The sequence below is a fragment of the Hippopotamus amphibius genome, chromosome 16 (genome assembly GCF_030028045.1).
Source record: "Hippopotamus amphibius kiboko isolate mHipAmp2 chromosome 16, mHipAmp2.hap2, whole genome shotgun sequence".
Lineage (NCBI taxonomy): Eukaryota > Metazoa > Chordata > Mammalia > Artiodactyla > Hippopotamidae > Hippopotamus > Hippopotamus amphibius.
This window is the reverse complement of record NC_080201.1, coordinates 60,688,375-60,704,515: the sequence shown is the minus strand read 5'-3', so window position 1 is coordinate 60,704,515 and position 16,141 is coordinate 60,688,375. Positions and strand designations below refer to the sequence as shown.

At 42.0% G+C, this 16,141-nt stretch overlaps 1 protein-coding gene across 1 annotated transcript; it reads right to left on the bottom strand.

Moving 5' to 3' along the window:
* Positions 1-8,241: 8,241 nt before the first annotated feature.
* On the bottom strand, positions 8,242-9,261 carry LOC130838439 (vomeronasal type-1 receptor 2-like). The gene has a single exon (XM_057711522.1). The coding sequence runs from the start codon at positions 9,181-9,183 to the stop codon at positions 8,242-8,244; it is 942 nt and encodes a 313-aa protein (XP_057567505.1). The 5' UTR covers positions 9,184-9,261.
* Positions 9,262-16,141: the final 6,880 nt, after the last annotated feature.

Below are 16,141 nucleotides of genomic sequence, written 5' to 3'. Positions count from 1 at the left end.
GATCAAGAGCCCCGCTGACTCATCCCAGGCTGCTTTTATTGAGTTCGTGGGCTAACATTCTCAGGTTACACTCATAAACAATCAAAGGCCTCACATGACTGAGGCAATTATCTTTGTTTACTTCCTGCGTCAGAGTTGAGCAGGTGTGGATCTGAGCTGGGGGTGGAGAGCAAAACAGCCCTGGGGGCAGGAGACCTCTCTCAGATATTGGGGGTCTGTGCCCCACCCGTTGGCCCCTCTGCGACTGTGCCTGTCTTAGGTTGTTCCTCCCTTGAGGAATCTTACCCGTCTCTGGCTAACCAGTCATCCTCTAGGGCCAAACAGGGTGATACAAGTAAGGCTCTATGCCCCACCCCTGTTGGCCCCTTTGCGGCTGTGCCTGTCTTAGGTTGTTCCTCCTCTGAGGAATCTTACCCGTCTTTGGCTAACCAGCCATCCTTCAGGGCCAAACAGGGTGATATTAGTCTCCACGCCCCGCACCCTCAGCTCCTCCACTGCTCAAGAATCCCATCGCTCGGCCCACATCAAAAAGGTTCCCGAATGTCTTCCCACACCACGCGTGCACAAATCAATGTGACAAACTATCTACAAGCCATGATGTGATAGCTGACATTCAACACTTTAAATGTATAAACAATGTAAACTGCTATAGCCACTATGGACATAGTATGGAGATTCCTTAAGCAACTAAAAATAGAGCTACCATATGGTCCAGCAATCCCACTTCTGGGCATACACCCAGAGAAAACCATAATTTAGAAAAACACATGCACCCCAATGTTCACTGCAGCACCATTTACAATAGCCATGGAAGCAACCTAAACGTCCACCAACAGAGGAATGGATACAGAAGAAGTGGTATATAAATACATATACTAGGAATATTATTCAGCCATTAAAAAATATATAATGCCATTTGCAGAAACATGGTTGGACCTAGAGATTGTCATACAGAATGAAGCAAGTCAGACAGAGACAAATATCATATGGTATCCCTTACATGTGGAATCTAAAAAAATAGTATAAATGAATTTATTTACAAAACAGAAACAGAGTGACAGATGTAGAAAACAAACTTATGGTTACCAGGTGATACGTGGGGGGAGGGAGGGATAAACTGGGAGACTGGGATTGACATATACACGCTACTATAGATAAAGCAGATAAGTAACAAGGACCTACTGTATAGCACAGGGAACTCTATTCAGTACTCTGTAATGGCTTATTCGGGAAATGAATCTAAGAAGGAGTGGATGTATGTATATGTTTAACTGATTCACTTTGCTGTACACCTGAAAGTAACACAACATTATAAATCAACTACATTCCAATAACAATTAAAAAATAAAAAGCAAATTTAAAAATGTATACACAGGGAGTGTTTTAACAAAGATATCTCATAATCATCTCCACTGAGAACAATGAAACCTCCTATACTCTGAGTGAGAGTGTAACTGGTAGAGCCACTACGGAAAACTGTATGAATGTCCCTGAAAAAACTAAAGAGATACCATAGGATCCGGCAATTCCACTCCATGGTATATATTCAGAAAAAATGAAAGCTCTAATTAGAAAAGATACACGAACTCCAAGGTTCACAGCAACACTGTTTACAAGAATCAAGACATGGAAGCAACCTAAATGTCCATCCACAGATGCATGCGTAAAGAAGATGAGGTATATACATATATACAATGCAGTATTAATCAGTCATTTAAAAATGAAATAATGCCATTAGCAGCAATATGGAAGGACCTAGAAATTATCATACTTAGTGAAGTAAGTCACAAAAAGACCCATATTACGTCATATCACTTGTATGTGGAATCTAAAAATAATACAAATGAATCTCCATACACAAAACAGAAACAGACTCACAGACACAGAAAACACAAGACTACCAAAAGAGAAAGGGGGGAGAGGGATAAATTAAAAGTCTGAAATTAGCAAACTACTATAGAAACTACTAGACATCAAATAGACAAGCAATGAGGATTTACTGTATGGTACCAGGAACTATGCTATAATGCCTATGCCACTTGTAACAACCTACAATGAAAAATAATCTGGAAAATATACATACACCTGAATCACTTTGTTGTGCACCTGAAACTTACACCATATTATAAATCAACTATGCATCAATTAAAACATTAAAATTACACTGAAATATAATCTCCATTGAATAAATCATGATGTTTCAGACAATATTCTAGATCTACTTCCATTGCACTACGTATATCTTCATCATAAACCCCAGACTGAGGAGAGCGATTTGACTGGAAAGTAAATCCAGTATGGCAATATTTGTGTAAACATTGAACTCAAACAGAACATATTAAAAAAATACATTTTTAGGCCATTTGAGGTAGGCTCTGAAACCACATTTTAAAAAACAGTACACCTGAAACTGAAAAAAACTGTTACACATTAACATAAAAATGGCATCAGTTGTCAGATAATAAATGAGAATCTTAATTTTATTGTTTATTTTATTACTGTGTTTCCATGGGTATCAGATTTCTATTGCTGCTGTAACAAATTCCCCTGATACCAGCAGCCTAAAACAACATGCACTCATTTTCTCATGGATCTGTAAGTCAGAGGTCAAAGCCAAGGTGTCCCCTCTCCTGGGCTCTTAACAGGCGCATCTGAGGGAGAATTACTTCCAGGCTGATCCACCTCCTTGGCAGAATTTATCCTTCCACCGTCTCTAAGGGACTCCCTCTATCTTGAAAGCCGGCCTCAGCATGTGGAATCCCCATCCTGTTTCCAGTCACCTCCTCTTCAGTTGCATCTAATTGACTTTTCTGTTCTTTAGCTCCACGAGACTGTGCACGGCCTACTCACATAATGCAGGACAATCTCCCTATTTTTAAAGTCACATGACTAGTAACCTTAGGTGCATCTGAAAAATCCTTTTGCCATGTAACGTGACATGAACCACCAAGGGATAACACCAGGGGATGGACATCTGCCTACATCACTAGGACAACAGTAGATATTTTTTTTCAATGAAAACTATTTTTAATTTTTTTAACTATGAAAGGAGACACTTTTTAAAAACTTTTTATTATATCCATAAAGCTATTGCCAGTGGTTACTTCTTTGGATGGTTTCACCCAAGGAACAAATGTTACCTACAATTTTTTTTTTTTAATAATTATTTGTATTTCCTTTTTTTTTTTTTATAGTTGTGGCACATGGGCTTAGTTGCTCCATGGCATGTGGAATCTTCCCAGGGCAGGGCTCAAACCCATGTCCCCTGCATTGGTAGGCGGATTCTTTACCACTGCACCATCTAGGAAGTCCTGCCTACAATTTTTTGAATGCTGTTCAGTTATGTTTCATTTCTCTAATAGAGCATGTATGGTATTTTATTTTATCTTATTTTATTTTTTTGCCTGCATCTTTATTTTTTTGACATAGAATAAACTGCATATAAAGTGTACAATTTGATAGTTTTTTCTTATTAGTAATGTATATATGGCCATTCCAAGCTTCCAATTCATTCTCCCCCCTCCCCCACTTTTCCCACTTGGTGTCCATATGTTTGTTCTCTACATCTGTGTCTCTATTTCTGCCTTGCAAACGGCTTGATTTTTACCTTTTTCTATATTTCGCATATATGTGTTAATATATGATATTTTTATCTTTCTGACTCACGTCACTCTGTAGGACAATCTCCAGGTCCATGCATGTCTCTACAAATGTCCCAGTTTCATTCCTTTTCACAGCTGAGTAATATTCCATTGTATGTATGTACCACATCTTCTTTATCCATTCATTTGTTGATGAACATTTAGGTTGCTTCCATGCCCTGGCTATTGTCAATAGTGCTGCAATGAACACTGGAGTGCATGTGTCTTTTTGAATTATGGTGTTCTCTGGGTATATGCTTAGTAGTGCGATTGCTGGGTCATATGGTAACTACTTTTAGTTTTGCAAGGAACCTCTATACTGTTTTCCATAGTGGCTGTATCAATTTACATTCCCACCAACAGTGCAGGAGGGTTTCCCTCTTCTCTATACCCTCTCCAGCATTTACTGTCTGTAGATTTTCTGATGGTGCCCATTCTAACCAGTGTGAGGTGATACCTCATTGTCGTTTTGATTTGCATTCCTCTAATCATTAGTGATGTTGAGCAGCTTTTCATGTGCCTCTTGGCCATCTGTACGTCTTCCTTGGAGAAATGCCTATTAAGGTCGTCTGCTCATTTTTTGATTGGATTTTTATTTTCATATTGAGCTGCAAGCATGTATGGCATTTTAGAAATACTACAATAAATAAGGAGAATTTCATCAAATCATTTTGGGGAATAAAAGTTCTTGACGCCATAGTATTGGGAAGGGGTCAGGCCTGCCCCATGGTACCAACACTCAGGGCCCAGTTTCAGGAAAGAGACTCTCTGTCAGACCCTCCCCCCCAGTCACTCCCTCTGCCTGAAATGCAGACAGAAGAGTGAAGAAGTGATGCGTGGTGTTCGTTCAACCTTCTACCCGGGGTCATACTGCATGGTAAACATTTTGAGGAGTATTTTATATGAGCAACATTATTGCTTCATGCAATGACTGTTAATAATGTCACGTGAGTGATTTGTGACTCCACTGTAAATGAGGGGGTTAATAATGGGGGACGAAATAGTGACCTCCAATCTGCCCTGATACTTCATCCCCTTTATCTCCATACTGGCTCCCCCTCCACCTCTATCACCCAGACACCTTCACCCCACTACTCCTCAGGTCTTTATCCATCAATAAGCGCCTGCCACATCACCTTCCAACATGTGATCTGTATTTTCCCCAAAGCACCTTCACCTGCCTCTTCTTTTTCCATATCCCACCTCCATTCTATACCCCCTTGGAGTCCTCTAATCCCACACCATTCCCTGCCCCTTAGCTGGCTACTCCTGGTCTTCCACTCCTCCCCCTCCTTCCCCATGGATCTATATTTTCCCCTGTTCTAATCACCTCAACCTAATTCCCATTCCCTCTGTACCTCTCCCTCAAGAAACTTTTCCCTTGTGAGTCAGATTTGTGAGGCCTTTCTCTTAAAGAACCAAGCTTTACGTTTAGACAACATATTTTGCCAAAACCATCATATTCCTGGCACATTTCCATACTCCTCAGGTTATTTTGCTTCTCTTGGTGCCACTTCACCTGACCAGCAAATTCCCAGACATCATTTAAAAAAATAGAACAAGGAAAGAATCTACTAGGACCATGCAGGAAAGGGCTAATTCAGCCAAGCTGGGTTGCTCAAAGCCTGAAAAGTTTAAAGAAAGGCCTTCCTCAGGATTGGCTCACGCCTGGAAGATAACCTCTGAACCCTGGAATATTCTCCTGGATAAGAGTGTTTTGAGGGGCTTCCCTGGCAGTCCGGTGGTTAAGACACGGCCTCCAATGCAGGGAGTGCAGGTCGGGGAGCTAAGATCTCACATGCCTCAGGGCCAAAAACCCAAAACATAAAACAGGAGCAATCTTGTAACAAATTCAATAAAGACTTTAAAAATGGTGCATATCAAAAAAAATGTTTTTTTAAAAGAGTTCTTTGATATACCTGAGGCATTGGGCCGTGGGTCCACTGGTTAGGACTCAGCACTTTCACTGTGGGGGGCCCGGTTCAATCCCTGCTTGGGGAACTAATATCCCACATGCTGCGCTGTGCAGCCAAAAAATACTACTACTAATAAAACATTTTTAGAAATGTCACCCTGTGGTAACAAGCTCTGTTACCAAGTCTAGGAGATGAGGCTAAGGAAACCCAACACTGAATATACTCAGCCCTATAGGGGCTTAAACAATACACACACACACACACACACACACACACACACACACACAGCTACACTTAGGATACCCAGGGCCCTTGAACTTAGCTTTCCTTTGGGGGCCCCTGTCAATATAAACAACATAAGACATCCAAAATCAGTTTGTCAGCTACATTCTGTCTGTTAACAAATTCCATGTAATTCTGAGAAATAAGTGCTGTTCCTATCAGTCAGTGGGAGGGACCAGCCTGTCAGGCACCCTCCCACAACCAGGTCTGCCTAGGAGGCCCTGCTGAAGCTCCCTGAACATGGACTAGAGCCGGTGCATGAAGAAGGATGGGCAAGTACAGACTCAGCAAGGGCCCCCAAGGGGAGAAACAGGGACTTGGACACCATCCCCTACACACAACTGCTGGCCCTGCCTGTCTCAGCCCCAGAAAGGGACAAGAAACAGTTTCAAGTGGTGCTTCCAATGACCACGACCTATAGAGGACCTGGTGTGGGTTCAGAGCATCCTGTCCCCACAGCATTGCTGGTTTTAAGCAAGGTTCTCCATGGTGCAGGAGAGGGCAGGAGGAGGGAAAAGTCTGAGGTCCAGGGAAAGTCAGCTTGCTGAAGTCTAAGGCTGGTACTGCACACACACAAAACACACAACATAAAAGAACAAACTGAAATATACTTTTGTCATGGAAGCTGTGACACAGGAAAAAATAGACATTTGGACTTTGTCCCTGGTTTCTGACACACAGCTGCTGAAACCCCTGGAAGTTTTTTGAGTGACACAGGTGAAAGGAGAACCTTTTGTTACTTGCAACAAGCCCCTTTCAACCACATCCCAATTTCTGTTGATGAGGTGACCAGAGAGCTTGAGGCTGAAAACTGGTTGCCAGAGAAACCAGCCATGAGACTAGAGGGTTGCAACTTTCAGGCTTATCCCCTGTACTCCAAAATGGAAGAGAGGCTGGAGATTGAGCTTACAACTCAATGATTCAATGGCTTAATCAATTAAATGATTGAACCAATGATTTAATCGATGATGCCAGTGACTTAATCAGTGATGCCAATGATTTAATCAATGATCCTACATGATGAAACCTACAGACAAACCCCTGAACAATGGAGCACAGAGAGCTTCAGAATTGGGCAACACATCTACCTGCAGGGAGCGTGGCGTTACCCACTTCCATGGGGACAGAAGCTCTTGTGCTTGGGCTCCTTCCAGAACTCACCCAATGTACTTGTTCGTCTGGTCATTCCTTTGTATCCTTTATAATAAACTGGTCCTAGTAGGGAAGATGTTTTCCAGAGTGTTGGAAATTCTTCAACTTGACGCGGTGGGTGGGGGTGGGGGTGAGTGTGGGAACCCCTGATGTTATAAACAAGTCAGACAGAAGTGTAGGCACTTTGGGCACCCAATCCTTGAGACTCGCATCTGAACTGAGGACACTCTTGTAGAGTGTGAACTAGGCAGTTAGGGTCATAGTTGGAGTGAATTATAGGATACCCGATTAGTGTCCAGAAAGTTGAACAACTGCTTTGAGGAGTGGGAAAAAAACCTGACATTTGGTGTCGGAAGTGTTGGGAATAAAAACACTTCACCGAAACAATGGTAGGACAAAAGCAGTAAAACAAACTGTGATATTTACAAAGATGACTTGCAAAATGGAGAGAAAAGGTGAAAGACATACAAAGTACATTGCAGTGAGACAAAGAAGGTAGGAAGAACCTCACCAAGCACTGGAGGAATTACTCCATTCCTTCCATGAAAGACACTGATCGTATTTTACCTGCTGTGTCAACCACTTTGATAGGGACAGAGTAATTGGACAAAGTAGGTGATTAAACACTTAACCCCACTAGGGGATTGTAAGTAGGAAAAAAGTATGGGACACCCCTGTAAGCTAATGATTACTCAAGAAAGCAGGTCTGCTTAACCACAAAACCAAGCAGGCTTGCTTAGCAACAAAACCATGTGACACAAGCACAAGACATGCACCCAAACAACAAAACAATGGTGGCATGAGACCCACATCCTGCCCAGTGAGCTCAGTAAGCTAATGATCTCTGCACACATAAAAAACAATAATTTATGGAAAGGTGCTCCTTGTACAGAGAGCTGAAATAATTTTTACAGTCCTTGCTTGACCACGTAGGGACAAAAAACACCCCTGCCCAACCTGGAGGAGGAGCTGATGATGGAAGCGTGATGTCAACTCACGAAAAACAAAGAAGATCCCCACTTTTCCTTTGATTATAAAACTGTAGCTCACTACGTTCTCGGCGGCACGGCACCCTCCTGCCTGCCTGCTTGTAAGACTCACAAGCGTTCTATTCTTATAAATCACTTCTTCTCTATCACTTTGCCTCTTGCTGAATTCTTTCTGCACTGAGACATAAAGGATGGGGCTCCTCGGAGCCCCCGAAAGCCACACCTATCCGTTTCACCTTTGCTGGCATTGGAGACAACAATTTACATGCTTCTTATGAGCTTAGGGGATTTTGGATGCCTTATCCCACCAAAGAAGGGCCTGGATTTCCTGGAGTCACGGCTCATGAAAAGAAAGGGGCTGAGAGTTGGGAAACAGGCAATGATTATTGCAGACGATTTCACAAAGGAAAAATCAATACTGTTAAAAACAGCCAAAATAATATTACTGATAACGGAAAGGGAGTTAAAGTAGATAAAGGTGCTCACGAGGAGAAGGATGGTTTTGGTGGCTCTGGACTCAGGGGAGGAGGTGCAGGAGACGCTGATCCTATGAATGTTTTGGACCCTCTGCTTGTGCCTGTACAGGGTGAAAACCGTGCAGCCAATGGCCAAGGCCATGACCACAAAACATAAGACATCAGGGAATGATATCAACGCTGCATATGATGAGTCTCTGGTTTGGTCATGACGAACAGCAGAACAGTGTCCAAAAGTCTTCCTGTCTGTGATGCTCTTGTTGCTCAATATTCCGCTCATGTACAGAGGATACACGACATTTACCAGCATGTTCACCATCCAGCACAGGATGATTGAAGGGAAAACCAACTGCTGAGCTCTCACTTTAAGTTCTGCCCACCTGGAGGTCTGGGGACTGATGGTGATGGCCTGGAAGACACTCAAGAGGCAGGTGGTGCCAATAGACACTCCCCTGCCCACTCCACGAACATATGGGAAAAATCTGCACGCAAAATCACTGTCCATGAGGTGCCATTCAAGTGTTTTCACTGTATCGTGAAATCCACTAGAGAACAGCACCAAGATGTTGGCTGCAATCAGATTCTTGACAATCAAATCTGTGGTCCTCAGCCTATACCCAGAGCAATACAGGCAGAGGTAATGGTAAAGAAGAGAGAAATTGCCCAGAATTCCAAAGAGAGTCTGTGATAAGAAGATTGTTCCCACTGCCAAATCCTCAGCAGCCATGCTGTCAGGTCTCAATGACGGATGGTTGTCTTCTGAGCTAGAGGATCCTGAATGGGAAGATGAGGCGTGGACCACAGGTACCAGGTCAGTGGCAATCCAACATTCTCCACTTACCGATACTCCCTACTTTGAAATAATTAAACTATTTCTGTCAGGTAAATGCTTCTAAGAGTTGAATGTATAACCATTAAAGAACAGTAGCAATGTATGAATCACTGCTATGAAAGCCACAGTTGCTGTACTGTCCTTACTCCTCAGAAAATCATGAGGCAGACACGAGTATCTTCCGTATAAAGATGAGGCAAACATCAGCACAGAGAGATTAAGTGTTTGGTCTAAATTCACTCACTGGTTAGGGGCAGATGGCTAGTTTGATTTAACCCTGGCTCGGCTGGTAACAACAATACTGCATTTAATCCAGAATGTGCTCAAATACTAGTCCTTTGTGTTCTTCAAATAAACCAAGGCTACATTTAGTTTGGCTTTTGCACCTTGTCTTTTCAATTTAGGTTGATGGTATTTTATTTTAAAATTTAGGTGTGACAATTTTTCACTTATTTCTGAAGACTCATTCTATAGGCAAATACAAACATTGAATAAAGCTGTAGAAATCTTAATTAAATGTAGATGCACTGCCTCACTATATAACTGCAGGTCCCTGCCCCATGACAAGATGGATTTAATGACTACAGGAATGGCTCCATATAAGAACAGAAATGGATTCATTTACTTTCCTTCCAGGACAAGAGCACAATGGCACAAGTCACGGGAACCATGGGACAGGAAACACTGATGCCTGGTTAATAGCGTACAGTAGAAACAAAATTATTACTAATTTCATATCATAAACATATCTATTTATTAATACCTGAGTCAAATAAAACTATTAGCAGTAAGGCAATATTTCTGAAAGATATGAACATACAAGACAAATGCAAATCAAATGTTAACATGAGTAACTTCTCTAGTGTATAAATGACATTTTTTTGGATCAGTGTTATAATATTTAAAAGCAGCAGAGGGACTTCCCTGGTGGCACAGTGGTTAAGAATCTGCCTGCCAATGCAGGGGACATGGGTTCGATCCCTAGTGCAGGAAGGTCCCACATGCTGCAGAGCAACTAAGCCCGTGTGCCACAAATACTGAGCCTGCACTCTAGTGCCCAACCAGCCACAACTACTGAGCTCATGTGCCACAACTACTGAAGCCCACACTCCTAGAGCCCAGGATCCTCAGCAAGAGAAGCTACTGCAATGAGAAGCCCGTGCACCACAATGAAGAGTAGCCCCCACTCGCTACAACTAGAGAAAGCCTGCGTGCAGCAAGGAAGACCCGACGCAGCCATAAATAAATAAATAAATAAATAAATAAATAAATAAATAAATAAATAAATAAATAGCTATTTTTTTAAAAGCAGCAGAAGTATCACAAGATACATTCGAGCCAAAAAATGGTATCTGCAATGTATAAAGTTCCATTTTTCTTAAATGCTGCTTCCCTACACTGAAGTGGGAACAGCCTCTCCCTAATCAATAGATACAGTCATTAAATGTACAAAGTCCTTCTTACACCCAGAGTTAGAAAAAATATTTATATTCCAGCAACAGCTGCTAAACCCGTTTCTGCACAGGATCAGATGATTCCTGTAGATTCATCCTACTCTTTATTACCACTATGGAGTACTGTAGCCCTACTTCTCAACCTAAAAATTATGTCTATGATCCCTGGAAACTAGACTGAACAGCAGATGGACTTGGGAACCATAGTCCTTAAGCACAGAAAATATCAGATTTCATTATCACTGCAATAAACCAAAACAATCACAGTCAGTGAGAAATATATACACTGCATTAGAAGCCATCAGGGTTTGGTGAAGGTCTAGGATGCCATTTGCCTTTACTAACTCACTTCAGGCCTCAGGATTTATTCCACCCTCCTGCATGGCTTTGGTGCTGGACCAGGTTCACACACGGAGATTCCCTTTACCCAATATGTCCACTTACCCAGATCCCTGATACAAATCCTTCCTTCACAGATGCTACCTCCCTAAAGAATGTACAGAAAATCCACTGACTTTTTCCTCTTTTCTGGGTGGTAGGCTCAGGGTGAAGCTCAAAGCAATCAGTACATGTGCAAGAGGGGTAGCTCGACCTTGAGATATGAGCTTGTGATCCTGTGACCTCACCTCCCCGCAGAACTGCAATTATCATGTCACCCGGAGCAGCACTGGCAGGAACAGGCTTGGCAACTGTGATTATTTTTGAAAACACTTTCCTGGTTGCTAATTACCAAGGACAATTATAAGTTTCTAGCTAATATGTCTTAAGAGACTATTGCAGTGTTTGTGACAGATGCTTACTTTTCCATGATCCCTGGGGGCAGACAGGGCTCACATGCAGGGAGCAGGAAGAATTTGCGATTGACATGTAAGGGACTGGCTGCAAGTATGTCTCTTCATGGAGATTCTACCTCACTGAGAAATTCTCCCCAGGACAGTTCTTTCCTAATTTCATACACTGAGAAGCACCATCTATTAAGCAAAGAGCAAAGAAATGGAATTTGTCCAAATATCTGAGGTTTTCAAAACAGATACAAGTAACAAGAAGAACATGATGCCAACAATCTACATTAGATCTCACTGCACTCATCTGTGCAACTCAGTATCAATGAATCCATAATTTGTTAGGAAAATAAACTTTATGGATATTGACCCTCACTACTGATAGGAAGCAGAAGCAGACTAATATCCATAAAAGAATGAGAGAAGGTTCTAAAAAGTCCCTCGAAAATAAAAGAAACAGGATCAGAGAGTTTAAGAGGGAGATTCTACTGGGTTGGCCAAAAGATTCCTTTGGTTTTTAAGGAAAAATAAAAGATAAAATTTTCACTTCCACCAAGAACTTTCTTGAACAACCTCTTCACTGTTTTGTTCCACTCCTTCTGCCATTTTACAGGCAACGTCATAATTCCACCTTCCCAAAACTTTTTATCCCCAAACAGAGCAAAGAGCTGTTCCAGGTGCCTTTTACAGTCTTCCAGGGAATTGAAATTTTTTTTTTCCCATTACGAGAACTTTGTAAAGACTGAAATATATGGAAATCTGAAGGTGCAATGTCTGGTGAATACAGCAGATGAATCAGAACTTCCCAGTCAAGTTGTAACAGTTTTTGCCTGGTCATCAAAGAAACACACAGTCTTGCATTATCCTCATAGAAGATTATGCATTTTCTGTTGACTAATTCTGGATGCTTTTCATCGGGTGCTACTTTCAGTTGGTCTAATTGGGAGCAGTACTTGTCGGCATTAATTGTTCAGTTTTCTGGAAGGTTCTCAGAATAGAGGACTCCCTTCCAATCCTACCATATACACACCACCACCTTCTTTGGATGAAGACCACCCTTTGGTGTGGTTGGTGGTCGTTCATTTCACTTGCCCCACGATCTCTTCCATTGCATAATATTGTACAGTATCCAGTCTTCATCCCGTCACAATTTATTTTAAAAATGGAATGTTTTTGTTACGCTTCAGTAGAGAATTGCATTCAGAAATATGGTCAAGAAGGTTTTTTCACTTAACTTATGTGGAACCCAAACATCAAAGCAATTAATATAACCAAGCTGGTGCAAATGACTTTCAACGCTTGATTTGGATATTCTGAGTATGCTGACTGTCTCCCATTTGGTATAACATTGATTATTCTCAATTAATGTCTCGATTTGATTACTATCATCTTCCACTGATATACTCAACCATGGAGCATCGTCCAGTGAGAAATCTCCAGCACGAAACTTCACAAACCACTTTTGACACATTCGATCAGTCACAGCACCTTCTCCATACACTACACAAATCCCTTTCTGCATTTCAGTTGAGTTTTATTTTATTTATTTATTTATTTGTTTGGCTGCATTGGGTCTTTGTTGCTTCGTGGGCTTTCTCTAGCTGTGGTGAGCAGGAGTTACCCTTCATTATCGTGCGCAAGCTTCTCAGTGCAGTGGCTTCTCTTGTTGCAGAGCACGGGCTCTAGGCACGTGGGCTTTAGTAGTTGCAGCAAGTGGGATCAGTAGTTGTGACCCATGGGCCCTAGATCACAGGCTCAGCAGTTGTGGCCCACGGGCTTAGTTGCTCCATGGCACGTGGGATCTTCCCAGACCAGGGATTGAACCCGTGTTCCCTTTATTGGTGGGCAGATTCTAAACCACTGAGCATGAAGGTAGTCCCTCAGTTGCATTTTTACCTTTCTTGAAATAATAAAGCATAATATGCTGAAAATGTTGCTTTTTTCCCTTCCATTACCAATATTTAAATGGCTACACAAAAATTCACCAGTTTTGATAAGTTTTTTTTTTTAAACGCACCCTCATACAACAGCTGTCAAAATACAATCTAGCAAAACTGTTTTGAATGAAGTTAAAGACAGCTAAGCACTACTAGAGCCATCTTTCGGAAAAAACCAAACGAACCTTTTGGCAAACCCAATACTATTTCTATAGCTGTCAGATAAGCCAGTGCTATTCACTCAATTTAAGACCAACAACTGTGGAATTCCCTGGCTGTCCAGTGTTTAGGACTCAGTGCTTTCACTGCCGGGGCCCGGGTTCAATTCCTGGTCAGGGAACTAAGATCCCGCAAGACACTCGACCCAGCTTCCTTCTCAAAAAAAGACCCACAAGTGATCAACAGACTCCTCCACACTTACTCTTCTGCAAAATTTTGAGTAAGGGACTACAACTGTTCTTTCAATTAACAAATATATATTATATGTACAATAGTTGAATTCAATTCTTAAGGTTTTTCCTACACACAAATCTACTCTTTCAACTAGGTTCACTATGCAATGACTCTGTCATGTCAAGTCAGTTGCTAGAGCCATAATAGTGGACAAGCCATCCTACACACACACACACACACACACACATACACAGATGAAACAGGCATGCATGTACACTCACACACTCAAACATATGGTCTCACACGTTCATGTACTCATGCATATACACCATCACTCAGGTGCTTATGCAGTTTCAACTGCCCACTCACAAGCATCAATGAACACACAATACATGAAAATTCTCACATATACAAATACTCATAAATGCACACGCTCAAAGAAATACAGAATTACACTCCATCATAAAATCACAGTCATCATGCACGTGTGTGTCCCAATGACATCATCTTACAAAACAAAAGTTCTAATGGGGATGAGAAGTTAATGGGCAAACGTGAGCAAAGGTCCGGACTTCCCTGGTGGTCCAGCGATTATGACTCTGCACTCCCGATGCAGAGGGCCCGGGTTTGACTCCTGGTCAGGGAACTTGATCCCGCATGTTGCAAATGAAAGATCCTGCATGCCACAATGAAGATTCAGCAGGAAGCAAAGAATATCCTGCATGCTGCAATTAAGACCTGGCGCAGCTAAATAAATAAATAAATATTATTAAAAAAAAAAGTGAGCAAAAGTCAGTGGTGGGATGGGTTTCAAAAACATGGTGCAGGGAGAAAGTGACTGCAGATGGGGCAGGCAGGTCCTGGTAGACGTAACAGTCCTAGTGAGATGGAGTGTGGGAAAGGGGATGGAGCTGGGGGAATAAGGGGCACAGACATGACAGAACTGGAGAGGACAGTGGGCATGAGTGAGCCAAGGAGCCCAGGACAAACGGTCAGGGGTTACAGGGCTGAGGACAATGGATGCAGTGTGGGGACTGGGTCCATGGGGGTGATGATGAGAGTTGAGGGCCAGGGCAAATGAGAGTACAGGGGCACAGAAGGCACAGAACATGGCATGAGATCTTTGACTTGGGCACAGATGGGCGGCAAGAGGAAGGAGGGCATGGACAATGGACTTTGCTGGGGTGAGAACAGCTGAGGAGGGTTAGACTGAGGTCCCTAGAATAATGGTCATGGAGGGGTGGGTGTCAAAAAGGTCACAGAATGGAGGTGGAGAATGCAATATGAAAACCTAAAGGAGGTGGATGGAGGTCAGAGAGCAGGTGGAGGTTTCATGGAGGCCTAAATGTCACAGAGTGGAGATGAAGGATGCAGCAGGGGGAAGAGACGCAGAGTGAGAGCATGGATGGGTCCAGCAGTGATGCAGGTGGCAGAGGGAGATTGGAGGCCACTAACTGATTCTGCCTTCCATCTAATCCCTGATTTATGATCAAATCACAACACTCATGTGTGGTTCCTTTTTTTATTGAAATACTTTGGACATATAACATTGTAGAAATTTAAGGGCTACAACATGTTATATTGATGCATTTATGTACTGTAATATAATGACCATTCTAGTGACAGCACGTCTACCACATCACATAATTATCATTTCTTTTGTGTGGTTAAAATAATTAATTTTGAAGATTGTAACAGAGTATTATTGTCTATATTCACTCTACTGTGTGTTGGATCTCCGGGAACCACTCATCTACAAGTTTCAAGTTTGCATGCTTAGACAACATCTCTCCGATTCGCCCACCTCCCACCCCAGGTAACCACCAGTTTACCCTGTTTTTATGGAGTTTGGCTTCTTTAGATTCCACATATCAATACTACACAGTGTTTGTCTTTCTCTGTATGAATAATCTCAATTAGCATAATGTCCTCAAGATCCATTCTTGTCTCCAATAACAGGATTTCCTTCTTTCTTATGACTGAATAATATTCCATTCTGTGTGTATATTATACAAGTATATATTCAGGCATTCATTGCCAGACATTTAGACTGTTTCCACACTTAGAGGCTGTAAAAAGGATGTAATAAATGAGATTGCAGATACCTCTTCAATAAGCTCTTTTTGTTTCTTATGTTTTCCAATTTCATCTCATGGGCAAAAATCTTGCTCAGATAAAATGTTCCTCAGCACCCTTCGATGAAATCTATAGGAGGAGAGCAGCTAAAATTTTGGGTGAAAAGCACTTGACAGTATTTTATGCTTTCTTTCTGGGTAGTATGTATCGG